This window comes from Mirounga leonina, unplaced genomic scaffold (genome assembly GCF_011800145.1).
Source record: "Mirounga leonina isolate KUSES-001 unplaced genomic scaffold, KU_Mleo_1.0 Mir_53, whole genome shotgun sequence".
NCBI classification, from domain to species: Eukaryota; Metazoa; Chordata; class Mammalia; order Carnivora; family Phocidae; genus Mirounga; species Mirounga leonina.
This window is the reverse complement of record NW_023270807.1, coordinates 8,568,788-8,596,104: the sequence shown is the minus strand read 5'-3', so window position 1 is coordinate 8,596,104 and position 27,317 is coordinate 8,568,788. Positions and strand designations below refer to the sequence as shown.

General features: G+C 55.6%; 1 protein-coding gene across 3 annotated transcripts in view; it reads left to right on the top strand.

Annotated features, from left to right (window-relative positions):
- The window catches only part of TFEB (transcription factor EB), a 56,647-nt gene that overhangs the window by 23,228 nt on the left and 6,102 nt on the right, over positions 1-27,317 (top strand). For 2 of the 3 annotated variants that reach the window (XM_034991662.1, XM_034991664.1), the window contains exons 2-3: positions 26,549-26,823; positions 26,913-27,167. In XM_034991662.1, the coding sequence (XP_034847553.1) occupies positions 26,632-26,823; positions 26,913-27,167 (447 nt within the window). In that variant the 5' untranslated portion in view covers positions 26,549-26,631. Of the gene's footprint in view, positions 1-12,370; positions 14,077-26,548; positions 26,824-26,912; positions 27,168-27,317 lie in introns of those variants that run through there. The other variant, XM_034991663.1, reaches the window with a different exon arrangement.

The following is a 27,317-nucleotide window of genomic DNA, read 5'->3' as shown; positions in this document are numbered from 1 at the left end:
TTTGTCATCATAGGTGGCAATAACGGTGTAGTAAAAATGGCATCTCCATGGTCTTTCATGGGAACATTAGATGTCTCCAGTTACAGACCTGCTAATTTGTGAGCCCGGGTGGGTGCTACTGGAATGAGACTTCTCCAGCACTACCAAGACAGTGCAGGTTGAGACGACAAAGGCCTTTGTTGGATTGGGACCCTCTTATGACAGATTCCTCTGAGGGTTGGCATTGTCAGACAAAGAGAATGCTGCTGTGGCTTGGTGTCTTGGAACCCCAGTCTATTCAACTGGCCATCAAACATATGACGGGACATGTGCCTTCCTACTGGTGAAGACCAGAGAGAATATTCTCACGGATCCCAAAGCCAAGCTCTCAGGACGTAGAATAAGACGAAAGGAAAGGAGACCTCTGGTTCTTCTCCGAATGACAAACGACACAAGACAGAGACAGGAGAAGACAGTGACAATCTCTGATTGTCAGAGGATCAATAGAAAACAAAAGTATTTATAACACATTTTTACTAGAGTCCCTATACCCAAGGAACTAGTTGACACAAATATTTGCCCAATCTAAATTTAGAAAAGAAAAGGACTTACCATTCTTGCTTTCACCAGACCCAGCAGGCAGAGATCTGGGGGACTGACGTGGTTAAGAAATTTTTACCTTCTGCTGGCTCCTGGGAGAGGTCCCAGAATCTCTCAGCTGTTCCCGGAGTGAGCATTGTCCAGCCAGCAAAGAGCCCCATGTTGGACACCAAAACTGTAGGGGAGGAAAACTTTTACCTTCTTCCCTTCTAGGTTCTTTGGCTGGTCTAATAATTAAATTGACATAAGATAGATTAACAGGAGAAAAACAAATTTAATTTTGTATGTACAGGAGCCCCCAAAATATGAGGCTCAAACAAGTGAATGAAGCAGGCAGCGTTTGTGCCATTTAGACAAAGAAATAATACATTTGTGAAGAATTAAGAAAACAAAGGGGTTTGGGCTTGGGGTAGCTAATTAATAAAGAAGTAACAAGGGCACCTGGGTGGCTCAGTGGGTTAAGCGTCTGCCTTCAGCTCAGGTCATGATTTCCGGGATCGAGTCCGGAATTGGGCTCCTTGTTCAGCAGGGAGTCTGCCTCTCCCTCTACCCCTCTCCCTGCCCTTGCTCTCTCTGTCTCAAATAAATCTTTAAAAAATTAAGAAAAAAAAAAAAAAGAAGAAGTAACAAGGGTTGTTTATACAGCCTTCTGGGCCCCGAATTCCCTATTTCTGGTGATAAGGGTGTGTCTCTACCTCTTGGTACAGGGAGGGTACCTTTCAGGTGGGAGATTTATTTCCTGCTCTCAGGGGCACAAAGGAGGGGCAGAGTGTTCTTCTTGTACCTGCTGTCTCTTAAGTAACTTTAATTCAAAATAATCAGTATGCCAAAGTGACATGTTTTGCTCTCCTTCACTTGCCCCTCTCAACAGGACTGTTGAGGATCAGTCAGGATGAAACCCTGAGTGGGTTCTGAGGGAGACCTTCATAAAACAGAAGTGCCAAACTCCCTGAAACCCCAGAGCCACTAGGAATTTTGAGGGGCTTGCTGCTAACTGCAAAGTCCTGATGCATTTTGTTTGGGCCTGCTTCAAGCTTTCATGTTTCCTGCTGGCTTTTATAGGCATTTGAATTGGTGACCCCAAATCTACTCCAGGGGACCCCAATTCTCCCAGGTGTGTTCTGTGGAAGGGTTTGGTGGTCAAGCAGGTAGGAGAGGAGGAGTCAAAAAAAGCAAAATGGAAGAGAAATAAGTCAATTAGAAAAAGATAATTATCATATGATTTCACTTATATGTGGAATTTAAGAAACAAAACAGAGGATCATAGGGGAAGGGAGGGAAAAATAAAATAAGATGACATCGGAGAGGGAGACAACCCATAAGAGACTCTTAACTATAGGGAACAAACTGAGGATTGCTGGAGGGGAGGTGGGTAGTGGGATGGGGTGACTGGGTGATGGGCATTAAGGAGGACACGTGATGTAATGAGCACTGGCTGTTATATGCAACTGATGAATCACTGAAATCTATCCCTGAAACTAATAATACACTCTATGTTAATTAATTGAATTTTAATAAAATTTTTTTAAAAAGACGAAACCAACCCAAATGGTTTTCTTTGCTGTAGGACTTGTCAGAGGCTTTGATATGCTGATACTCATTGTGTACCTCCAGTATGTGGTTGTGATATACTGTAGGGTATCTCAAAGGCCTGGTGTTCAAAGCTCCATTTTCCAGACCTGGAGTGAAACCTAGGAAATGATTTCCCCAGATCATGCAGTTATCTCTGATAAACCTGGGACTAGATCCCAGGGCTCCTGCCTTCATGGCCAGTGCTCTGCCCAGGACATCCCCGCCTTCCCCTCCTTCCTCCATTCTTCTCAGAGAAATGTTGTACGTCGTGCCACTCCCTTCCTGAAGGCTCCTCACCTTTTTCTGGCCCCTTCCCTCTGGCTGCCAGCAGGATTAGAGGGTGTCCTATTCCCTCTGGGCATTCATTGATGGGACATGGGGCTGTGCCCAGCACACAGGCTCTGGGGAGCTACTTAACCCGGCTAATGGATGGCAATATTAGGCTGCATCCCAGCTGGGGGCGCCCTGGCAAGTTAATTGGGTTTTCTGAGTCCCGGTCTCCTCAACTGTGTCAGGAAACTCATCACTTGGTTTATCATCTGGAGTTATTGAGAGGCTCGGCTCCGACACTGTATGTGAATGTGCTCTATTCGTTTTCAATTCATGTACAGATGCCGTTGAGTCTAACTCTTCTTATCGTTTCTGAGGGGCAATGAGAGAAGAACATGGAAAAAACGGGGGAGACCTCCACCTGTGGGATCTAGCACATTCGCCCTCCTAAGTTCCGTCTCCACCCCCACGCTTGCTATCTGCCCTTTATGGTGCTGCCATCCCTCCGAGGTCCCCCACCCCCATCACTTACGAGGTGGGCCGTTCTGGCTGCCTCTGGGACCCATTCTGCAGGTGAGACAGGAGGGGTGGGACCTGGGGCACCGTTTCCTACTTTCCTGTGGGGGAGTTGATGTTCAAGTTGGGGAGAGAAGGTCGAACATCTCAGGGCCTCAGCGCAGCTCTGTCTTAAGCAGGGTGGCCTTCTCCAGCCCTGCCTGCTCCTTGGTACCCCCCGCCATTCACCTAGGGCGGCTGGCCACCTGGCCTGTCGGGTGGGAGGACATGTGAGCGCACCCGTGTCTCCCGTCAACCCAGCAGTTGGGGTATAGATCCCCTAGGTCCTGTGTGGACGGTGGTGGGCTCTGAGGGAAAGGCCAGGAGATGGGCCAGATAGGGCCTGGGTGATGGGAGGAGACGGTGCCTCCCTGGCTGAGTGTCCTCTCCCAGAGGGCTGTTTGCCCAAGTTATTCTTAGCACTGACTCATTTACAGAGTCTATTTTTAGCCCTGTTTCTAAGTGTTGCCAACATCTGGTGCAGCTAGTACTGAAGGGGGTAGGGGTGCAGAGGCGACCCCTTTGGGCATTGCTGGGGACTGGGGAGAGAGAAGAGAGTCTTCTGCTTCCCGCACCTGTCACGACTTGAAGCCGGGCATGCAGTTGGTGTCCTATTTGTGCTTGTGCCTTGACTGCTCTCGCACTGTCTCATCCTTCCAGCTCCAGCTCCTCTGGCTGGGGTGGGGGATGAGTGCTCATCAGGTAGGCTTTCCCAGGCCCACCGCTCGGACATTCCAGTTGGCTTCTGACCCCTGCAGAGAGGGCCCTCAGAGGAGGGGGGAAGCCCCCAGCTTGGGCCCCTGTTGTAGCCCCCACCAAAGGAGGAGCCAGCAGACGTTATAGGGGAGGAGTGGACTGCCTGGGGCCCAGTCCTGGCTTTGCTTCTGCCTAGCTGGGTGACCTTGGGCAAGTCATCCACCTCTTTGTACCTCAGTTTCCTTATCTGTGGGATAAGGATGGGAGTCTAGTGTTTTGAGGATTAAGATAAGAACATATGAAATGCTGAATAGTAAGTGCTATATGTAAGGAGGTAGTAGCATTCTTATTACTTTTGAGAATTGTTATTAGTATGAGCTTCTCATTATGAGAAGCTCTGTGTGTGCCCTCTTTGGATGTCAGAATGAGTTGGGTAGGAGGCTTCTCAGCTTTTCTCTGAGTGACGTGAGGCTGGGGATGGGGCTCAGAGGGAGGGGTTATACACAGGCATTGTGATAGCGACTTCTGTAAGGCTGTAGTCAGGGGCGGAGAGCAGAGAGGTGGGTTGGAACGTGGGCTTTATGCTTCATGGGTTCCATGAGTCGCTTAACCTTTGTGAACGTCCATTTCTTTCCCTACAAGACAGAGATGATAATAGGCCATAGAATTCTTGCTGGGCCCCCTGTGGGAGCCGGACCCGTGAGAGTGTGTGCCAGGTGGGGTGTGTTGCTGTGGCCCTTTCTCATGAGAGGGATGTGGTACCATTGCCTGGGGAGTCAGGGAAGAGAGTGTGACCTCGAGGCTTGGAGAAGGGGGCCTGTGATCCTGGCTCTCCTTCAGCTATGTGATGATCTGCACACATCACTGGCTTCCCCTGGGCTTCCGTAATGCAGAGAAAGCTGGTTTTGAGGCTCTTCCTCCCAACCCCAGGGAGCGATTTGGAGACGATTTGAACTCATGGGGTGGGGAGGCCCCCAACTAGAGGCCAGGTGGTCTGGCCCTCCCCCATCCCCACAGAGCTACTTCATTCTCGAGGTTGACATATCAAAGATCTAGGTACATTTTATCTGAAAACAGGGTTCTGCTGCTAGAAACAGCCCCGGAATCTCTGGTGGGTGACTTCCCAGGCTTCTTGTCATCTGATGGGCATTGAATCTTGGAAGTGACCTGTGCAGGGGGGTTCCGGCATGCCGTGGGCACTGGTGTGCAGAGAGTGCTGGGGCTCCCCATGGGGCGTGGGGGCACGGAGGGGGCTGCCTGGCTGCTTCCCTGGGGCGAGCTTTGAGCATTGCCCTGGCCTGGCTGCCTGCAGGACAGGGGTGCCTTGAAGACAACCCTCAACCCCAGAAGCAAAATCTCACGGGAGGGAGCGAGGGCTGAGATGGGGCAGAAGGACCCCTGGCCCAGCACTGGCACATAGTAGGTGCTCAAGAAATACTTCAGAATGAATGAAGTGGTACCAGTGCAGTGTCCCAGAAAAGCGGTCCCCCTCCTGTGGTGGCAGAACCTCCCCTACCCCTTCCTCTTCCTTCTGGCCCTCGCTCCGTCTTCTCTGTCCCCTGCTTCTTTGACCAGCCCAAAGCTGCCCCAGCCCTGGGGTCCAGGCTCAGCCGTGCTCAGAAGCTTGAACAAAGACACTTCCTCAGTCGGAGCCCCAGTTTGACCATTGATAAAAGGAGGGTGATGGGCTCAGCTTCAGAAGGTCCCTTCTGGCGCCCAGCCTCTGTTCTCAGGGCAGCTTGCACATGCGTGCGCGCACACGCACACACACACACACACTCAGCTCCATGAAGTGGGCCTGGCTACTGAAGGTCCTCTTCCTCTCCCCAGGCAGGAGCCCCCTCAGGTTCTCCTGAGTTGAAAGATGGGGTGCCGCAGCGCTCTGAATGGGGCCCCCAGGCTATGATATGCTGGAGCTGGGGCTTGGCTGGGGACGTGGGGGCCTGTGGGTGTGAGAGGAAGGGGGGCATCTGACTGTGTCCTCTGGGCTGCAGCTGCCACCGCGACTTCTGTGTGTGACCTTCTGGGAGTGTGGGTGGCCGCCCATAGGGCACATATTTGTGTCCTTCGTGCCTGGGCGTGGGGGGGTGGTGTGTGAATGGAGGCAGGAGGGAGCAAGGGCGATTATCTCCTATTGCCTGGAGCTGCCAGGGCTCTGAGGAGAATGGACAGTGATTTCATGCAAAGGAGCCCTTCAGTCTCTGCATTTTGGCCAGGACCTGAGGGATGGGGTGGCCTGGCTTCCTTCCTTCCCCTCTGCCCCCCCCACCTACCCGCCAGAGGCCTGTGCTCCCCCTGCTCCCACGTCAGGGGGAGGGAACCGCCTTGATCTGCAGTCTGACACCCCTCTCAGGGGTTTCACGAGTTATCTGTACCTGTAGCTACAGGAGTCAGTGTGGGGACCAGGAGGGCATCTAGGCCTCAATTCCAGGCACTAGGTAATCCCCTAAGTAGAGGAAGTAGCCTGCAGGGGCCCCGGCTGGGATGCTGTAGTCATTACCCCGTACCAGCCCAGTGGTTTTCCAGCTTGAGAAGATCTGCCAGGGAGGGGAGAGGAGAGGCTCCACCTGCCCACCATCCCTGCTGTCTCAGCTTCAGCCTGCTGGTGACTCATTCCCCTGGGGAGTGAGCCGGCTTCTCTCCCCTGGGTCACCCGGGGCCTTGGTGCTGAGCCCAGGGCCCCAGCAAGATGGGCGGGGGGAGGGCGGGTCGGGGGTTGGGATTGAGGCTCTCTTTCTGGGGAGAGGGTCTCAGCAGACTTTTCTTGTACCTCCTCCTGGCCCCGCAGACTACCTTCCTTTGCCCACAGCGGAGGTCACAGTCCCACATTATATAATGGGTCCGAAATGCCTCACAAGTGAGCAGCCCAGTGGGGCAGCTGGATCCAGGACTCCCTAATTCCCCAGTGCCAGGCACTGAGCATGTCCCCATTCCACTGCCTGGGCTCATTGAGGGAGTGGGTGGTGCCTGCCTCCCTACCCACCCCCCAGTGGGGCTGTGCAGCCTGGGAGGGGTGGGGAGGCCCTCTCCAGGGAAATGAATTCCTGGCCTGACCCCAGATGCCGGCCTGCCCAGCTCTGCTCCCGGGCAACGCTGGGTGTACACACAGCCCCATTGTACGCCTGGGCTCTGTGCCCGCCGTGGGCTGGCACCAGCTCTGTCAACAGCAGTGGCTCCTCAGTTCCTCAGCAGCCCCTGGTGGGGAGGCAGGAGGCCCAGTGATCAGGGTGATGAGCGTGTCCTGAGTGGAGGGGCGGGGACCATCCAGCTACTTGAGGAACCAGATGAATACATTTGTTCCTGTCCTCAAGTGTGAGGTACCAGAGCAGGGAGCATTAGCCCCCCATTGGTGTTGGGAAACCGTGGCATTGAGAGGCATCAGTGACTTGCCCAAGGTCACACAGCTACCAGGCGGTGGAGCTCGGGGTTGAGCCCAGGCAGCCTTGGGGCCAGAGTCTGGGCTCTCTACACCGCTTACTCCCACTTTAGGGTTCAGAAAAAGGCAGGCCTTCTTCTTTTCACAGCCCAACTTTGGGGGCTGTGGCAGGCCACTTCCAGAAAGTATATGTTCCCAGGGTGGAAGGGGGCCCAGGAATGTTAGGGTCTAGAATCTCCGTGTGCTTGTGAAAAGTGTGGTAGTTAATTTTCAAGGACGATGTAGGGGGCTGAGTGGGCAGAGCAGGTCTCCAGAGCTGGAAGGCAGCTCTGTGCCTCAGTTTCCCTGCTCCACCTGCATTGTATATCTCCTGTGCGTCTTGCGAGGGCACAGGAATGTAGAGATGAGGTGTGGTGAGGGCTGGGGCCTGGACCCTCGCACTTTTCCTCTGCTCCACAGACTGGTGAGGAAGCCCCCCTTTCCCAATCTAGATGCCCCTGGAGGCAGGGTGCCACGGCTTCCAGTTGCTTCTATTCTGAGAGTCCATCCTGAGCTGCCCCATCTCCTCAGGTTTCCCAGCCCAAAGGGACCTGAGGCCAGGCAGCCTGCAGAGGGGCAGACTGGCTCTAGGCTGTGAGGGGGGTCCCGCTTCTGCCTCATGCCCGTGCCCCTCAGGGCAAGATGGCAGGTGCCCAGACACCACTCTTATGGGGTCTGTCCCATTCTCACTTTCTGGGCTCACCTCTACCCCACGAGCCCCACCCCTGGGGCTGGGCAGAGCTGAAACTTCTCCCTTTTCTCAGCCCACCCTCCTTGTCCCCTGTCGTCCTGGGCATGGGGCCTGGTCCCCTCCTTTGGTGCCACCTCGGCCCTCTTAAAAATGGACTGGGCATTCTGCAGTGACCACAAGATTGTGCCAGGCCATGGCTGGGCCATGGGGACAGGTGGGGGAGAGAGAAACTGGAAGGGGACACTGAAGCCAGCTCCCTTCCCACCCTGCCCCAGAGCCTTGTCTTCCTCCCCACTCCGCTGGGGCTCATCTTTCTCCATTTGTGCCATTCCTGCCAATCAGCCAACACATCTCCATCCGAGTGGACATGTCTATGGGCTTCTGGACACCAGTGGGGGTTGGACATTCTGTGGAAGGGGGATGGGGCAGGGGGAGCAGCTGGAGGCCCAGACGGTGTTGGGGAGGAGCGAGGAGGCCTCCTCAGCTCAGCCCAGGGCTGGGTAGGGAGGGCATTCTGGATGCCTTGAGGCCTGGTAGGGAGCTTGGCGAACTTTGTCTGGCGGACAGTGGGGCGCCACTGGGGGTGACTGAGCAGGGAGCGACTTTTCTTTGTTGCACAGTCCATTTTGTTTCCACTCCCTTGTTCTCTCAGGGCTGTTTTCTTTCTCTGTTTCTCCAGAGACAATAAACCCTTCTCTCTGCTCTTCAGCCCCTTCTGTCCGATTCCTGCTCACCCCCTCCCACACGTCCATACTCTGTTCTTGGCTTCCTCTGCCTGCCATCCTGGCCTGCTCCCCCTGCCCTGCTTTGTCTGGCTTCCCCTCCCTGTCCCTAGCCCCTGACCCGGCTTCCCTGGAATTGGGCCTTTGAGGAGGGGGCTACGGGCCTGGCGGGACCTCACAGGGGCCTGGCGTGATGAAGACTGAGCCAGGAGGATGCCCCCTGTTCTGACATAGCTCCCTGTACCCTTCAGAGAATGACCCGCCCCCAATAGTGTGGCTAAGTCTCCTGAGGAGGATCTTACTTTTCTTTTGTCAGCCTGATAAATGGAGATACGGATTTCTCTAACAGATAAATTAGAGAGTGATGGGCTTTCATGTTCTTGTTATTAAATTTAGTAGAAAGGATATGGACCCAGATGGGAATCAGACTGCAGACAACTCTTGTGTCTTTTCTGTCTCCTTTCAAACACCCATCTACTATCCATGTATGCACCCATCCGTTATATCCATCCATGCACGCATGCATCCATCCATTCGTCAAATATTTATTGAACACTTATATTAGGTGCTTTACATTGAATCCTTACAGAAATTCTCCAAGATGGCCATTTTCTGCATTTTACACATGAGGATAGTAAGAGCCTGGGAAGTTAAGTGAGTTGCTGAAGGACACACAGACAATAAGCGACACATCTGGAATATTCAGCTCCACCTGCTTTAAAACGTATGTTCTTGGTGTGGAATCAAGTGGCTGCCCTTGGTGTCCTCAGTGCCTAGTCCTTCACATGGAGCGTAACAGCCGTGCTATGGAATGAATGGGCGTGCTAAGGTTCTAGAATGCCGGGGTTCTTGAGTTCTCTCCTCAATGCAGCCTGGGGTCGGGAGGCACTGCTGGTCTCTAGTCCTCTTGGCATTTGCCACCAGTAACCTCATGGTTGCCATCACCCCGCTGGAATGGGGGCTTCTTCACCACATAAAGTTCAACCCTGGCTCGTCCTTGTTGCTTCTGTCCATCTTGTCAGCTCTTCTTCTGGGGGCGGTCTTACCTCTAACGGGTGGGAAAGTTCTAGGTACGTGCTTGACCGATGTCCCGTCTCCCCCAGCGACTGGGTTTGTACGCACCCGCCCCGCAGCTTCTCCACGGGATGGCCAGCCCCCTTCTAACTCTGGCCCTTTTACTGGCCTTTCTTTCTAAGCTCTAGAGTTAGCTGCTCAGTTTCAGGCCCTGACTGCCTCGTCAGGGCCCATTGGCTGAGACAGGGCTGTGAGTGCAGGGAGTTTACCTGGGAGGTGACCAGCAGTGGGACAGGCTAAGTGAGACGGGGAAGGAAAGGAAGCCAGGACAAGGTGTGCTCGGGAGCGGGTGACCACTGTGGCACCTGAGGCTCAGGCTCACTGGGGACCCCCGTGGAACCTGTTTTAGAGTGACCCAGGGACGGGGGGTGGGGCGGGGGGAACTGGGTGCTTATTGCCTAGCTCCCGTCGGCCATGGCTAAGGGCCGCTGGGGGAAGGTGGGATGCTGCCTCGGCTGGCTCGGCTGGCTTGGTTGGCTCGTACACGGCTTGGGGGGGCGGGGAAGGTGCTGGCAGCTGGAAGGGGTGAGGCTGGGGCCCTGACAGCCTCAGCTGCGCTCTCCAAACCTAGGCCCGGTAGTCCGGCCTGACCCTTGGAGCATGCGTCTTGCCAAGCCCTGTCTCCCCAGCTCCCTTCTTTCCATGCCCACAAAGCCGTGCCTCCCAGCTGCCCCGGGCAGACCCTGTCCCCCCGTCCTGGGAGCCAGTCACCAGCGCCACATTCATTGTGTTCAACAGAGACTTAAGGAGCTCCTACTATGTGCCTGTGGCCACGGATAAAAAGAGGAAGCTGTTAGGACCCCTCCAGGCACTCACAGCAGAGGAGAGGGCCCCAGCGCACATGAGGTCCTTCCCATGTGCCGGACACTGGCAGCCATTTCCAGTCCCCGGCCGAAGTGAGTGGACTTCTCTGTGCCGCATGCTCTCCAAGAGGGCAGGACGGATGTGCTGGGGAGCACAGAGCCCGGAGTCCCCTCCCAGCCCCAGCATCCTGAGACTGTGATTGTAGCGGTTTTGCTGACTTCCTTTTCCTTTCTCTCAATGCCCCTACCTCTTCCCCTCCTGGGGCCACTAGCCCCATGGCTGCCACGTGGTTGTCTTCTAGTGCCCTCCCTCCACGTCCCTATGAGGAACAGGATGCAATGCGCGGGGCAATTGGGGGGGGTCGCTTTATTCAAGGGCATCCTTCTGTGTCCCTGGTGAAGGCTCTGGCCGGTGCCTGCTTCCTGGAGAAGGGCCTCCTCCCTGCTGACTTCTGCTCCCACCCCACAGACTCACACTGCAGTCTCAAGCCTTATGGGGCTGAGGGCATGGGAAGAGTTAAGAGTGGGAAGTGGTGTGTAGGTAAGGCCTTAGGTGTGGGAGTGCGGGGAGGGCGGGTGGGGGGTAGGGCGGGGCAGGTGCTGGGCCTGGCGGTGGGTGCATCAGGCCACAGGCAGGCAGGCCAGATCCTCGTCTCTTTGATTTCTCTCTCCAGCCGCCGCCCACAGCCTTTCCCCTCCAGGTTGGGTCAGGGTGCGTGTGCCAGGGTGGGTGGCAGGAGTTTGTCTGCCCATGTGGGCCAACCTCGTGACCTCTGACATATTCTCCCTCCATCTACTGTGCACCTGCCCCACTTGGATAGAAGGGTGGCTGTGCTCTTGGGGGCTGGCATGCTGGTGTGAGGGCTGGGAGGAGGACGGACACGGTTTACGTGGGACCAAGAGGTGGACTATATGATGAGGCTTTCTGTTGGTGGCTCAGGTTGGAGCTGAAGCGACTGTGGTCCAGGGAGGAGGTATAAGGCAGGTACAGATGGCTGCCCACGTCTCACCTCTGTGGGGGGTGGGGGGGAGGCAGCAGGACACAGGTGGGTGGGAGATCACGAAAGGGGGAGAGCAGAGTGACGGGCTCCTCCCCCAGCCCAACATGCACAAAATCTAGGGCACTTGGTTCCTCTCTCTGCCCGGTTAAGGGAACAGTGCTGCTTATGTTTAAGGACAGAAACCAAAGGTGGGCCAGCTGCTGTGCGAGTTTGGAGAGTAAGACTGGTGGTGTTCCTGTCCTAGCTATGCGTGCAGCGGGGATAGAGCAGGTGCAGGCCGCTTACTCACTCTGTGCGTGGGCCAGGCCGTGGAGGCCATTGCTCCTGCGGGGGGAGAGGTTGGCTGTCGGGCCACTTCTCTGGCTTCCCAGATGGAGAAGGGGTCCAGGTACCCACCGGAGCATACCTGGGCAGGACGGAAACGAAGCTGAGTTTGGGGTCTGGGGTAGCAGGCAGCACTGGGGAGGCCCTGGGGTGGGTGAGAGCTGGGACAGGACCCAGGCAAGGGAACCCCTGATTTTGTACTGCTGTTGATGTCCCCAGAAGGCCAGGTCGGGGGGGGGGGGCACAGGGGAGGAGGGCCGATGTGCAGTGAGCAGAGGACAGCCTGTCACCATCCTGAAGCCTCTGTCCGCGCCGCCGGCCGCCCTGTCCTGCCCCCACCAGGCGTGAGTCAGACCGAAAGCAGAAGCTGCCAGACATTGCACAGGGTGAAGCGAGGCAGAACCAACTGTGCTATTTTGGAACCTGGTTAATTCCCCTCCTGTCCCCCACCTCTCTTGTCTCAGGGCTCCCACCCCCCCCTCCTGGCCACCAGCACTTGCCTTCCGCAAGGGGTCAGTCAGGTTGGGACTTGATTTCCTCTGGCATGGGTGGGGCGGGGGCGCTTCATGTCCTTCCCCTTGCTGGACCCCGTCCCTGGCCGAGAGGTGCTGGCTTTTAGGGAGCCACCTCCTGGCACTGGGGGACAGAGTGCCCCCTCCCAGCGGGAGTTCCAAGCCCACAGGCAGGGCACCCAAGGGAGGTGATGGTGGGCTTTTGGCACGCTGCCTCCCTGCGCCCTCCCCCGCCCATCTTTCCCCACCCTCGAGCCAACTGTCAGCCTCCCCAGAGCTGGGAGCTACCGGGGCTTCACGGGGCAGCCTCTCCCAGCAGCGAACTCTTGGAGGGGTGGGAGGGATTTCCGGACCCAGAGGGGAGATATTTTGGGGCCAAGGGCCTTTCCAGAACCCATGACATCACAAAACCTGCAGCAGTCCCCACTGACCCCCTAATCTATGGCTCTTTCTTGGGCATCCTAGGCCTGCTTGAGGTTCTGGCCCCACACTTTAGGGTTTCTTAGGAGCCCGCATGAGCCTAGGGCCCCTGGCAGTCCAGATCGCGGTGGTGAATGAGGTCAGTAGGGTGTGTGTTTCTGAACCGGACATGGAGGTATAGAGGTGAGAGCTGCCCCCATCTGCGGGTAGGGCGCACAGCGGTCCCTGCCCGTCGGGAAGCGACATGGTCGGAGAGGGGGTCGGCTTGGCTCCTGTTCTGTGTGAATGTGTACGTCCAAGATGGGTGTGTTGGATGCACAGCCTCCACGGTGTTGCTGCCTCCGGGGGGACCCTTAGGTCAGAAGCTTCACCCTGCTATTTACTCCCCCAGCCATCTGGGGTGGGAGGTTTCATGCTTGGGGGGGGTCAGCAGGCATGTTGCAGGTGACCAATCAAAATGTGGGTCCTTGTCGACCTCAGATGAGCAGGACTTGGGTTTCTCATGGCTCAGATGGATTTGGGGCTTAGGCAGGTGCGAGCAAGGGTAAAGCAGTAAGGAGGAAAGAGTGGTCTCCTAGGCCTGCTGCAGGGGGCTTCAGCACGCCCCCTGCCTCCTGTGGACCACACAACACACCCATGTGGGCGCACACTGTCCTTCTGGGGCCGTGTAAATGGGACGGTAAGCGTGCCTGTGTGTGCAAGGGTGTGTGTGTAGGAGATGCTGCGGGTGTGTGAATGGGCGTGTCTCACGCAGCCTGTCTGGATTGCTTTTCCACCAGTAACCAGATGAGTTTCCTGGCTGCTTCCCCACAGACCCGGACCGTTCCCCCTCCTGCACAGGCCGGAGCCCCAGCACCGGGCGAGCACTGAGTACAGAGCCAGCCTGGAGCCCTGTGTTCCTGCCTCTGCCTTGGTCTCTGGGCCTGAGAATCAGGGCTCTTTGTTCAGGGGAGAGCCATGCTGTCCCTTCAGGTGTTTCTCCCCACCAGGAGCCTGCACCTCCCCACTGTCTTTTTCCACCCCTCACCCATTTTCATGCTTGGAAGCAGGTGACCAAGCCCCCAGAAGGCTGCAAGTGACTTTAATGCACCCACAAATCTCCTAGAATGCTATGTTAAGATGCAGGTTCTGACTCAGTAGGTCTGGGTTGTCCTGAGAGCTTGCATTTCTAACCAGCTCCCAGGGGATGTGAGGCCTGGGGATCCTGCTTTGAGTGGTGAGGACTTAAAAGGCCCTGAGCCATCTAAACTCTGGCCAGACTGACGCTCCTCACCCAGCCAGGGAGCTGACACTCACGGGCCACCCCCTAGGTGCCAGGAGCATCTCACGCTCCTTGATCCCTTCACCTACTCTGAGGGAGGTGGCATTATCAACATCCTGTTTTACAGATGGGGAAACTGAGGCTCTGAGAGACTAAGTTCCTGTCCCGGGTCACACAGCTGGTAAGTGGCAAAGCCAGACTTGAACTCTGGTCTGTCCATCCATGTCCAGAGCCTATGAGCGTATGAGCATGCCACTAAAGCCCAAGTGTCTTCCAGAGAGCTCAGAGAGCTGCAGCCAGGGGGGCTGGGTGAGGGCATGGCACACAGTGGTCAGGAAGCTGTAGGGGGGCAGCCCTGGGAGGCTGAGGGGAAGCAGGGGCTGAAGGGGAAATAGTGCTGGAAGGACAAAAGCTGAGTGAGGCTGGCATCCTGCCCCGCCTGCCTACCCTGGGGCCCCTCCATGAATGGGCTTGCTATCACTTGCCTCTTCAGGCCCCTTTCCAGACAGACTCCCCCCTCAGGCACCTACCCCATTGCCCTGCTCCCTGCGTTCACGAGCCTGGGCTGGGGGAGGTCGGGTGTGCGGACTCCTGACCGGACGCCCCATGCCTACCAGCTGTGTGACCTCAGGCAAAGCGTCAACCTCTTCTGCGCCTCAATTGTTCCTTCTCTGAAATGGGAGGGTATACTACTACTTCCTCACAAGTGGGTGGGCTTGCTTTGAGGGTGAAATCCGTAATATCTACCAACTCAGAACTGTGCCTGGTGCGGAGTACGCGCTCAGTACAGGTAATAATGAACGCCTGTTGGTTTGTACCCAGGAGACTGGAGGCTGCCCTCTGTACGTGCAATGTGGTCGTCACGCTCATGCTCATAGGTGTTCTCCTTCCTTCCTTTCCCCTCGCCTCTGCAATGTCTTCTTTCCTTTAGCAAAACCTGGATACTTCGGTTATAAAGAGATTGCTTTCCAAGTCCTCAGAGGCAGATTAAAGTCTTTTTATTTATTTATTTATTTGAGAGAGAGAATGAGATAGGGAGAGCATGAGAGGGGGGAGGGTCAGAGGGAGAAGCAGACTCCCCGCCGAGCAGGGAGCCCGATGCGGGACTCGATCCCGGGACTCCAGGATCGTGACCTGAGCCGAAGGCAGTCGCCCAACCAACTGAGCCACCCAGGCGCCCCCAGATTAAACTCTTGAAAAGGAAGCCAAACAGTAGTTCATTGGCGGTGTATGAGCCAAGCCACGGCAGGGACGAGAAAGGCCGGTGTGGGGCTGGGGCAGCAAGGTTGGAGAGGAAGCCTCCTAGGAGCCGGGGCCGGCGTCAGGGCTTGTGGGTTGGGTGCGCCGTGGCCCCCGGGCCTAGGGCAGGGAGGGCTGGGGCAGGGGGGCTTAGGTGCCGGGGCTGGGTTGGGGGTGAGACGTCAGGTGGAAGCAGAAGGCACTCCGCGCGCTGGCTGCGTAAGCCTCTGCGGATGCGCCCTCTCCTGCCCAGAGTCACTGAGCCTTCCTGGCCCAAGCACCGGGCCGAAGAACTAGGGTGTGTGTGTGCGCGTGGGACTGCAGTCTCCCGAGGAGAAAGGAAAGCCAAAGCTGGGTCCCCAAGGCCGCCACAGCCCTGGTGTTCCCACGTGCTGGGCAGCAGCAGGAGATTGATGGTGACGACCAGTCCCCGGCCTGCAGGCTGGCTCCACAGCCACGTGGCCTTGGCCACATCCATGCCGTCCGGAGGCTCAGCGTGCCCGGACAGAGCAGGAGGGGGCCTGCCAGGGACCCCGTCCTGCCCTCTCATGTTATCAACCAGGTTCCAAGGCCCAGAGAGGGACAGGACCTGCCTGAGGTCACAGCTGGGCAGGGGGACAGCCAAATGCAGGTCTTCTAATGCCGCTGTGTTCTTGGGAAGCATCTGAGGCTTTTGTGCCGGGCCGAGGGAGCCCTGCGTCTCGTTCTGGGAATTCTGATGGGTGGGATGGGGTAGAGGATCAGAAGAAAGCTGATTTCCCTGGAAGCTTCCTTGTACCTGGGGAGACTGGTAGGTGGCCAGGAAACAACTGGAGAAACAAGCAGTGTAGCCACAGGCGGGATGCTCAAGGGGACCAGGTGTCCAGGAGGTGGGGGCAAGGGAGCAAGGGGAGGAGGGGAAGGCAGCTGCCCGCTGAGCGGCAGGGTGAGGATATGGCAATGTGTGTGTGAGAGACAGACAGGCAGGCAGAGGGTCTGTATCTGTGCATATCACAAGGGTAGACTAGGAAGAAAGAAGAAACCTTTCTAGTTCCTTCTCTCCATGCTTCCCTCAGCTACATGTCCCCTGTCCCCCAAAGCCCAGTGACAGTCTTCCTGGGGCAGGCCTCATGCCAGGCTCCCGCTGGTCCCTGTGGGACAGGACAGGCGCCTCTCTGGTCTGGGATTGCCTTTGAAGCCTCTCCATGTGCCGCACAATTGCTGTGCCTTGCCCCGGGCCAGCAGGCGGGCCAGCCAGCAGGCGTCAGCTCCCACCCCTTCCTGTGGGATGTGAGCTGGGACGTGGGGCTGATGGGCCTAAGCTGTCGGCACTGGAGGCCACTGAGCAGGCCAGGAGCTGCTGTAGCTGCCCTTCGCCTCCCCTCCCCTTCCTTTCCCTCCTCCCCACCTCCTGCCTGAGTTCAGAGATTTAAAAGCGAGCCCCTGCCCCCCCCCCCCCCCCCCCCCCAAGCCCTGCAGCGCCCCCCCCCCCCCACCAAGGCCTCCTGTGGTAGGTCCCCTTGAGGAAGGTGCCCTGCGTGCCGAGTAGGGTGCGCCCTGGGTTTGAGTTTCACTGGGCTTCCACTGATGTGCTCTGTGCAGACCACCCTTCTAGAGCTTTCGTTTCCTCTTAGAATTCACTGTTTGTTCCCCAGTCTTTATTCATCACAAACAGGGGATTGTTCAGCCTGTGCCAAGAGTGGTCCCACTTGGCTGAGTGATTATATTGCATGAGAGAGACAGAGGCCCACGTCCCACTTGATAGCCTTTATGTCTGTCCAAGGTCAGGTGACACTCAACCAGGGGATGGAGGTGAGACGGGACAGTCCCTCTAAGGGATGGTCCTGGAGGGAATTTTCCCCGGGTGATGAAAACGCCCTCCGATTTGATCGGGGTGGTGATTATACAGGGGTACACACCTGTAAGAATGCACCGAGCTGTACACTTTAAATCTGTGCATTTTGCTGGGATAAATTATATCTCGGTTAAGGGGGAAAAGGCCAAAACATTAAAATAAAAATGTTAATTACTGACCTCTACTTCTGAAACCAATCATACATTATATGTTAATTAATTGAATTAAAAAAATAAAATTAAATAAAAAAATAAAAATAAAATAAAAGTGTTAAAAAGCACATATCACTGACCCCATTCTTGCTCCTGGTACCAAATACCTTCCAGTCAAACAGTGCACACTTAGCAAGGGTGAGTGTGATTTCCGTTTGCTCTTTTTCTTTTCTTTCTTTTTAAAGATTTTACTTACTTATTTTGACAGAGAGAGACACAGCGAGAGAGGGAACACAAGCAGGGGGAGTGGGAGAGGGAGAAGCAGGCCTCCTGCTGAGCAGGGAGCCCAATGCGGGGCTCGATCCCAGGACCCTGGGATCATGACCTGAGCTGAAGGCAGACGAGTAACGACTGAGCCACCCAGGCGCCCCCGTTTGCTCTTTTTCAATCTTGGAGGCAGCCAGAGGGCCCCACTGTTGCCTTTCATGACCTCCAGGGAACCACTGGACCAGATAACAAACCACCTGAATTATGAAGCATCTCCAGAGTGCCAGGCACTGTGCTAAGTACCCTGCCTGCCCATGGTCTCTTTAGAACCCGGGGGTAGGATCACTATTACCCACATGCCTCTCCCATTGCACTGCAGTGAATCATGTGATATACAAGCTCTGGAAATGGAAGTCTTATACAAACGCAAGGCTTTTGGAAAGGAAACAGAGAGGGTGCCCAGTAATGGGAAAAGCTGGCCAGAGGACTTCCTGCCCTGTCCCATAAGGAGAGACAAGCTGGGGTTGCTGCTAGGCTGCTCTGCCCCAGCCTGGGGTCTTGATACGGTGTGTGTGTGGGGTGGGGGGGTGGGGGTGGGGACCATATCTCAAAAGAAACTTGAGAGGAACAGTAAGAGGAGACTGGTCCAGGGATGCCCTAGGTGGGCATGGACAAAGGGGACAGTAAACAGTGACAAAGTGGTGACATCTCTCCCCTGCCCACATTTACATCCTTGCAGAGGATCCCATACCTAGCATCCCAACTTAGGTCACAACCATTCTGGGAGAGGTAGCCCCAGCTGCTAAGCCCCACTTGACTAATGGAAAGACTGAGGCTAGGCTGAGACATTGAGTCAGGCTCCTGGGAATCTTATCCTCCCCCCACCCCCTCCCCAGCTCTCTTTGGGACTGGGCCAGTGGATGCCCCCCCTCCCCCAGGCCCTGCAGGGACCGTGACCACCTTGGCAATTTCAAATGGCCGTGGCCTACAGCATGCGGATTGTATGCACATTTTTGTTCTGTTTCTTAGTTCATCAGGCCTTCCTTTGCCTCTGCCAGAGGGAGTTCAGAGAAGACAAAACAAACCAGGTCCTGGAATCTTCCCCTCTCTTCCCTTCCCAAGGCTGGAAGGTTACACAGGGGGTCACGGGGTCCTTCCCCCGGCCTCCGGGAGCCTCAGGACCTGTTCAGGAGGCCTTCCTTTAGTGGTTGATTTGATTTCCCCTCCAACACCACTGGGCAGGCTCCTGCACAACTGGTAGTTTGTAAGAGCCTGGATCAGAAGGAAACTTCTTCCAACCACAGAGACACAGAACGTAGTAAATGGCTTAAACAGGCATCCCAGCGGCTGGGCTAGTACCCTTTGTTGTTTCAGCCACGAGACATGTGTTTTTCTGGGAATTCAGGAAATTATCTCTGCCCTTTGAGGAAAGGCAGAGTTTTTTCTGCTTGCATTTGGGGATTCTAGACCATTCCATCGTCCCAGGCACCCACTGGGCCCCTGGGCTGGCTGAAAGAGATCGGGCGACTGAAACCCTTTGATGGTAGGGGGTTTCTTCAGTGGGAATCCCTAAAATACAATGTGGCCACTCCTGCCCCAAATGCAGGATGGAGGGGCCTAACTCTCAACCCCAGGGGCCGGCCTTACCACTCATTAGCTCTGTGACCTTTGGCAAGTGACCACCTCTCTGTGCCTTTTTCCTCATCTGTAAAGGAGTGAACAGTTTTGGAAGTAACTGTGATATTCCAGTGAGGTGCTTCAGGCACACCTCGCACATAGTAAGTACACCATCGGTGTTAATTGTTAGTATAAAATACTGTTTTCTGATTAGAAACATGTACATGTGCATGATAAAAAAAAGAGTAACATTCCAGAAAGTAAAAATTAAAAAAAAATTCATGATTGATTGCATCATCAAAAGAAGTTTGATATTTTCATATATTTCTTCCCCAAAGGGTTTTCTTTCTTTCTTTTTTTTTTTTTAAAGATTTTATTTATTTATTTGACAGAGAAAGACACAGCGAGAGAGGGAACACAAGCAGGGGGAGTGGGAGAGGGAGAAGCAGGCTTCTCACTGAGCAGGGAGCCCGATGCGGGGCTCGATCCAGGGACTCCAGGATCATGACCTGAGCCGAAGGCAGTCGCTTAACCAACTGAGCCACCCAGGCGCCCCCATATTACTTTTTTAAAAAAGATTTTATTTATTTGAGAAAGAGTGAGAGAGAGAGCACGAGTGGGGAGGAGGGGCAGAGAGAGAAGCAGACTCCCCGCCGAGCAGGGAGCCCGATGCAGGACTCGATCCCGGAACTCCAGGATCATGACCTGAGCCGAAGGCAGTCGCTTAACCAACTGAGCCACCCAGTCGCCCTCCCCAAAGGGTTTTCTACATATAGTTGCACATGGTGATGATCAGATCTTATGTACAATTTTGCCTTCTACTTTTTGTCACTTGACATATCTACCCCCGGCTTACCAACTGGAAACGTAACATTCCATCGGGAGGAATACAACATAATTTATTTAACCATCGTACTGCAGGACATTGAGATTATTTCTCATTTTTCTCTATATAATATGGTGGGCATCTTGATGCAGAAAAGCCTTTGTGTGTGGGATCACCTCGTCGGGCTGGTGGCTACTTTCGAAGGTTTGAACCGTATGGCCAGATCGCTTTTCCAGAGAGGCTGCCCCTACCCTCGGCCCCGTTGTGTTGAGGTTGTGTGGTGCGGAGGGCATTTTAAAGTCCCTGGAAGCCACACTTGGGCAGAGCTGAGGGCCATTTGTTCCATTCTTCTTTTAAATTATAAGGTCTGCCCTCATTCTTATGTAAATTTTAACGACAGTATAAACACACATGCAGAAAAGTGTGCACATTGTGAGCCACCGACCGCCTGCATTTTCATAAACTTGACCTTCCGTGTCGTCAAACCTGCATCAAATCACAGAACACTCCTAGTGCCCCCACTGGCACTCCCCGCAAGGGATCCTGATTTCTCACCGAAGACTCGTTTTGCTGGTTGAACGGTAGAGACATTGACGGTGGTGGGTGCGTTTTTGTGGCTTCTTTCGTTGAGCATTGTCTGCGAGAGGCGTCTGTGTGGTGTGTAGCATTGGTGGGCTCTCCCTCACTGTGGAGTCGCATTCCAGTGTGTGTGTACCGCAGCGTCCTTATCCATTTCCCTGTTGATGGACGTCTGGCGTTTTCTGGCTTGGGCGCTATCCGTAGGGCTGCCGTGAATGTTCTAAGTGTGTCCTCTGGGGAGCCATGGATGATGCTTTGTTGGGTGTCCACTTAGGGATGGAGTTGCTGAGTCATGGGACGTCTGCTTCCTGCTCCAAGTCCAATTTTTATTTATTTTTATTTATTTATTTTTTAGATTTTATTTATTTATTTGAGAGAGAGAATGAGATAGAGAGAGCATGAGAGGGGGGAGGGTCAGAGGGAGAAGCAGACCCCCCGCTGAGCAGGGAGCCCGATGCGGGACTCGATCCCGGGACTCCAGGATCACGACCTGAGCCGAAGGCAGTCGCTTAACCAACTGAGCCACCCAGGCACCCTAATTTTTATTTATTTTTAAAGATTTTATTTATTTATTTCAAGGGAGAGAGAGAGAGAGCATGTGCACGCACACTCACACGAGTTGGAGAGGGGCAGAACATGAGGGAGAGAGAATCTCAAGCAGACTCTGTGCTGAGTGTGGAGCCCCCCATTGGGGCTAAATCCCATGACCTCGAGATCATGACCTGAGCGGAAATCAAGAATCAGATGCTTAACTGACTGAGCCACCTGGCCGCCTCTTCCTGTTCCAAGTTTTAAAGGATCACCCGGAAGGCAGAAGACTCTCCAGAGAAGTTCAGGCCCCACAGTTAATTGAGGGGTCCTGGCTCCACTTAGAGCAATTTGAGGAGCACTGCATGATTGTGCTCCCTCTGAAGGCTCATGTCTGGGGCTGTAGTGGAAACGGAGTTGGACCTGGGTCCTGGCCCTCCAGCTCCAATTGGCATGTGACTTCTGACCCTCTGGTGGCCACTCAGTGTCCCCACGAGGGTCCTCGGCTGGCTTAACAACCGCCACACTGAGGAGGGCAGGGCTTGGGCCAGACTCTGGGTGGAACTGAAGGAACCCCACCTTTGGATATGACTGGAAGCAGGTGGGGCCCTCACAGCCCCCTGGAAACTGCCCTGCTTTCTTTTCCCCTTGTATGAAAAGAATCACAGGGGGCGCCTGGGTGGCACAGTCAGTTAAATGTCTGACTCTTGGTTTTGGCTCAGGTCATGATCTCAGGGTCGTGAGATCGAGCCCTGTCTCGGGCTCAGTGCGCTTGGCGCAGAGTCTGCTTGGGATTCTCTCTCTCCCTCTCCCTCTGCCTCTTTCTGCCGTGTGCGCTCCTGTGCTCTCTCTCTCAAATAAATAAATCTTTAAAAAAAAAGTAAGAATGAGAAACTCTAAGAACCCTGTTTACCACTCCCCAGCCTGCAGGTAACCACTCTGAACAGCTGGGGGTATTGGGGGAGCCCAGAATAGAAGCTTGAGAGTGGGGGCTGTGAACCAGGCAGCCTGGTTTAAGTGTCCATTCTGCTACTCATCTGCTGTGCAACCTTGGGCAAGTTATTTCACCTCTCTGTGCCTCAGTTTCCCCCCGGAAAACTGGAGGCAATAGTAGTGGTCACCTCATCGGGTTGTTGTGAAGAATGGCTGAGTTAATATGTGAAAGCACATAGACCAGCCCTGCCCCAGGGCAAGCATTCAAGAAACCTTCTGATCCTCCTAGTCTGTTCTACATGTTTACCCATGTTCTGTCTAAATGGGCTCAGGCTCTACATTTTATTCGTAATTTTCTTTTTCCACTCAATGCTCAATCTTTGAGGTCTTTCTAGCTGAAGCTTTTCTGTTCTGGGATCCTCTCTCTCCTTGCCTGTCCCTTGTGGAGGCCAGTGATTTCTCCCAATTTTCCCCCTCCCCCTGTAGACATCTTCCCTTAGGAAAGCTTCGGAGCCAGTTCATACTGATGTGTAAATGTCTGATGAGGGAGGCCCCCACACAGGCTGAAACCAGCCTGGCCTTGACCAGAGATGTGCATGGCTTTGGAGGCAAGCCCAGCGTCTGTCTGTTAGTGGATGCCTAAGGGCATGCTAGGGAGTCCCACACACCCACCGTGTTTCCTTGAATCCTCACAACAACCCAAGAGGCAGGTGCCCTTATTGGCTCCATTTGACCAAAGAGAAAACCAAGGCACAGAGAGGTTAAGTGGCTTTCCCAAAGTCACCCAGCCAGTATGGGCGCAGTGGTGGATGGAGGTGGGGAAGGGCTTCAAGCTGCCTCTGCTGGATTGGGAAGCTCATTTTGGCCACAACAAGCTGGAACCCAGACGCAGCTTAGGGCAGGGGTAGTCAGGTGGGAGGTTCTGAGTGAACAGCAGGGCGGGGGAGGAGGGGATGGCTGGTGGATTCTGGGGGGTGCAGCGAGGGGCGGCTCTTGTGGTCTTGGCTGAAACTTCAGTCCCTGCTACCTCTAGAACTTTTCTAGCGGACTGGGGAGAGGCAGGACTTCTCTGGGGTGTTAGACCCCATAGTCCCCTCAGGAGGGTGTTACCTGGGGGTGGGGCCAGGGGAGAAGGTTCTCCAGGGAAACACCTAGCCCTGGTGTCTGCACACAGTGGGCACTCAAGGCTTCGGGTATTACCGAATGCATGAATGGTGGGCCCTTCCCAGGCCGGGTAGGTCTGGAGGTCAGATGCGGGGGAGGGTTCGGGGGTCATTTTGGTTCTCCTGCATCCCTCCTCCTAGTTCTTCCTGCCCAGACTAGGTGCCGGGGGAGGCTGGGAATGGTCCCACAGGTGTTGAGAGTGAGCAGGTGTGCTTGAGGGCTGGGCAGGGAATGGTCTCTCCTGGGCCACCCCATCTGCCCCCAGATCCCCTCAAGTCCCTTCCTTAACCCTGTACTCATTCCTGGCAGGGCCAGGGGAGGAGGCTGGGCTGCGGAGGGAGGAAGCAGCTCTGTGACTGGGGTGACAGCTTTCACAATGGGGGGAGCGGGGAAGCCTCACTCTGCTGTGCCCCTGGGCTACCCTCTGTCAGAAGAAGGCGGACAGGCTAAGGCTCCCAGCACCTTTCAGTGCACAGCTAGCTCGCCGGTCACAGTTCTCTGATACCCTCTCTTCCCGGAGGCTCACAGAGATCTGGATGGCGTTGGTCGGGCAGGGACTGCCACTGGCATTTTACCAATGAGCAGAGCGAGAGGCTGAGCAGGATGCAGCCCAGGTTCTCCCGGGGCAGAGCCAGCTCTAGCTCAGCCGGGGACGGGCACCCAGCCCTTTGTCAGAGCAACAAGGGGCTCCTTCTCCCCCAGTCCTCCCCGTGCCGGCTGGCACTGCCAGGCCCTGTGCCACCACCCCCCCAACAGGGACCAACTGAAGTCAGATTGTTCCCCGGGGGGTGCGAGCATGCAGGGCTGCAGGGGGTGCAGCTGCAGGGCAGTGGGCTGGGCTGGGCTCAGAGCCCATGAGGTCTGCAGGGCTGCGGGGCGGGGGTGGCTGGTGAAGACAGGCCACCCCTCTGTAGGAGCATAGGAAAGGGGTAGAGGCTGCAGCTGCAGGACAGAGAAAGGGGTAGAAGGAGGGGGTGTCTGCTCCTTTCTCCTTGGGGGTCTGTCCTTTTGGGAGCTGGGCAGAGAGACCCTTGGGGCTGATTCACTAATTCCTGGCCTGGGGGGCAGAGAAGGGAGGAAGGAAGGTGAGTAAGGGTCACTGAGTACTCAAAGCTCCGAGGTGGATGGTGCGGACCTCCTTTGCAAGGAAGCAGCTGTGATGGTGGAGGGAGCCCTGGGTCGGGGTCCGGTGGCTTGGGCTCCATTTGTGGTCCTGAGCCAACCAGACATGCAGCCCGGGACAAGCTCCCTCCCAGCTCCGTGTGGAGACACCCCCCCGCCCGTGCCCTGCCCCAATGGGCTGGGGAGCCCTGCTGGACTGGGTCCCAGCTCTGTCTCTGTCCCCAGATACTTAACTTCCCTGTGCCTCTGTTTCTCCTTATCTGTAAAAGGAGGATAATAACCAGAACTACCTCGTGGGGCCATTTGAGGTTAAAGTGCCTGGAACAGCGCCCAGCACAGAGTAAATGCTCAAAAAGATGCAAATTATTACTATCTCCATGATCCAGTGATTTTCACTGAGTATTTGCCAGTACCTTCCACGAGGTACTTAGTGACAGTCTGATGTCTGGCATTAGGCGACGCTGCTTTCCTTTGCTACCCCCCCCCCCCCCCCCCCCCGAGGTCTGGGTCTCATTCTTCGGATCCTGGGGCACAGCTCTGGCCTCTGGTCTGTACTACAGCTGACCCTCTTAGTCCTGTGTTTATCCTTTACTCCCCCACTCAGCCTACCAAGTGCCGTGCGCTGTGCAAGACACCATCTTTCCACTTAACATGTTCACCAAGCTTCTGACGGAGAACTTGTTTACAGATGAGGAAGCTGAAACTCAGAGAGATGAAATGACTTGCCCAAGGTCACACAGCCAAGACGTGGCAGAGCTGGGACTTAAGCCCATGTCTGCCCTGTTTGATAATGCTTGCTCAACCACAAAGTCATATGGCCTCTTGCAATGTCCCTGAGATGGGACCCTCTGCTGGAACCTTTATGGAGTTGGGGAACGCCTGGGGGCTCTGTACTGCTCAGGGAGTCTCTTAGCTGGGAGGGACCTTAGAAATCACCTAGTCCAACTGTTTCATTTTGTGCCTAGGGAGACAGAGCCTCCAAGGGAAGCGATGTGCCAGGGTCCCTCAGTGAGCTAGGGCCTGCAGCTGGGCTCAGTCTGTCTTTTCCTCCCCCTTTCCAGACTAGGCCTGGGAGCCTCAGTCCCCCATCCCACTGAGACCCCTCCATGATCAGGGCTGACATCCTGGGTGGTGGAAGCCCTCCCTGGACCCTTGCAGGCCCAGGTGCCCTAAAGCGTCCCTTTGCACGGGCTTGTAATGGCCTGTGGACTTGCTTTTCTCATTCACTGGACCTTAGACTCCACGAACTCAGGGACTATAGTTAGCTTGCTGCTGTTTTGCCAGTGCCTGATTCATAAATAGGGATCATTCCCTGCACACAGTCACGGTACGTCTACCGTGTCCCAGGCCCTAGGCTAAAGGCTGAAAGCACAGCAGAGAACAAGACAGACAAAATGCTTCCCCTGAGGGGAGTTTGCATTCCTAGTGAGAAAGAGATAGACAGTGAATGAAATAACTAAGCAAAAATGCATAATGGTTAAGATGGTGATAAGTGTTACACAAAGAAGGAAGGGGCATAGGGAGTGTTGCAGGTGGGGGGGGCAGGTAGGAATTTTGCAAGTTTGAATAGGTTAGTCATGGAAGGTCTCTGTAAGAAGGGACTTTTGAGCCTTTGAAGAGGTGAAGGAATGAGTGGTATCTGGGGGAGGGGCATCCCAGACTGAGGGGAGAGCAAGTGCAGGCCCTGAGGTGGGAGCGTGCCTGCTGTGTGTTTGAGGGATTATAAAGAGGCTGGTGGGTGTGGCTGGAGCAGGTGGAATAAGGGAGAAAGCAGGGGGGGATGGGGTCAGAGGGGACCGTGAGGTGGGGACGGATCACAAGAGGGCCTTTGAGGGTAAGGACTTCAGCTTTTACTCCAAGCGACATGGGAGCCATTGATAGTTCTGGGCAGAGGGAGGGACAGGATCTGACTTAAAAGGTTTAACAGGATCCCTGTGATGACATGGGAGCCATTGATAGTTCTGGGCAGAGGGAGGGACAGGATCTGACTTAAAAGGTTTAACAGGATCCCTGTGATTACTGAGTTACGAGTAGAATGTTGAAGGGCAAGAAAGGAGGGAGTCTGAACATTAGGAGGCTCCCTCAGGAAGCCAGATAAGGCCCACTCCAGGCCGGGCCCACATCGCGGGCGGGGAGGTGGTAGCAGAGGGGATGTTCTTGGGGTCACAGCTGCCAGGATCACCATGTGGCCTGATGGAAAGAGGGGAGTCAAGAGTGACTCCAACCTTCTGGGGCCGATCAGCTGCAATGAACAAAGAAGAGAGGGTCTCCGTTTCTGGCTCAAGAAGCGGGAGACTCGGGGTCAGGTCTCAGCTCTGTCACCTTCTTGCTTGGTGACCAAACCCCTTCTCCCCTCTGGGCCTCAGTGTCTTCTCCTGTTCAATGGCTGCAGGTGTCCAGGACCCGGTGCTCTGAAGCGGGCCGCACCTCCCAGACCTGCCCCCCGCCCGCAGGGAGCCAGTGCCCGTGGCCGCCATGGCGTCGCGCATCGGGCTGCGCATGCAGCTCATGCGGGAGCAGGCGCAGCAGGAGGAGCAGAGGGAACGCATGCAGCAGCGGGCCGTCGTGCACTACGTGCAGCAGCAGCTGGGCGGGCCGCCCACGCCGGCCATCAACACCCCCGTCCACTTCCAGTCTCCGCCACCTGTGCCCGGGGAGGTCCTGAAGGTAGGGCCTGTCCCGAAGGCAGGGCCTTGTCCCCTCCCACCCTGGCTCCGGGACCCCTAGAACCCTTGCCTTCTCCCCCCCACCCCCAGGTGCAGTCCTACCTGGAGAACCCCACCTCCTACCACCTGCAGCAGTCCCGGGACCAGAAGGTGAGGGAGTACCTGTCCGAGACCTACGGGAACAAGTTTGCCGCCCACATCAGCCCTGCCCAGGCCTCCCCGAAGCCCCTGCCGGCTGCCTCCCCGGGGGTGCGGGCTGGACATGTGATGTCCTCCTCAGCTGGCAACAGTGCTCCCAACAGCCCCATGGCCATGCTGCACATTGGCTCCAACCCCGAGAGGGAGGTAAGTGGCTGCCATGAGCAGAGCTGGTGCTAGGTGCTATGCTCCTGGGACGCCTAGTCTAATGGCAGAAGCAGGGTGCCGTTGTTAAGAGTCCCTCCCAGTCCGAGGGGAGACACAGCCCTGCCCTCAGGGAGCCCCAGTCTGAGGGGG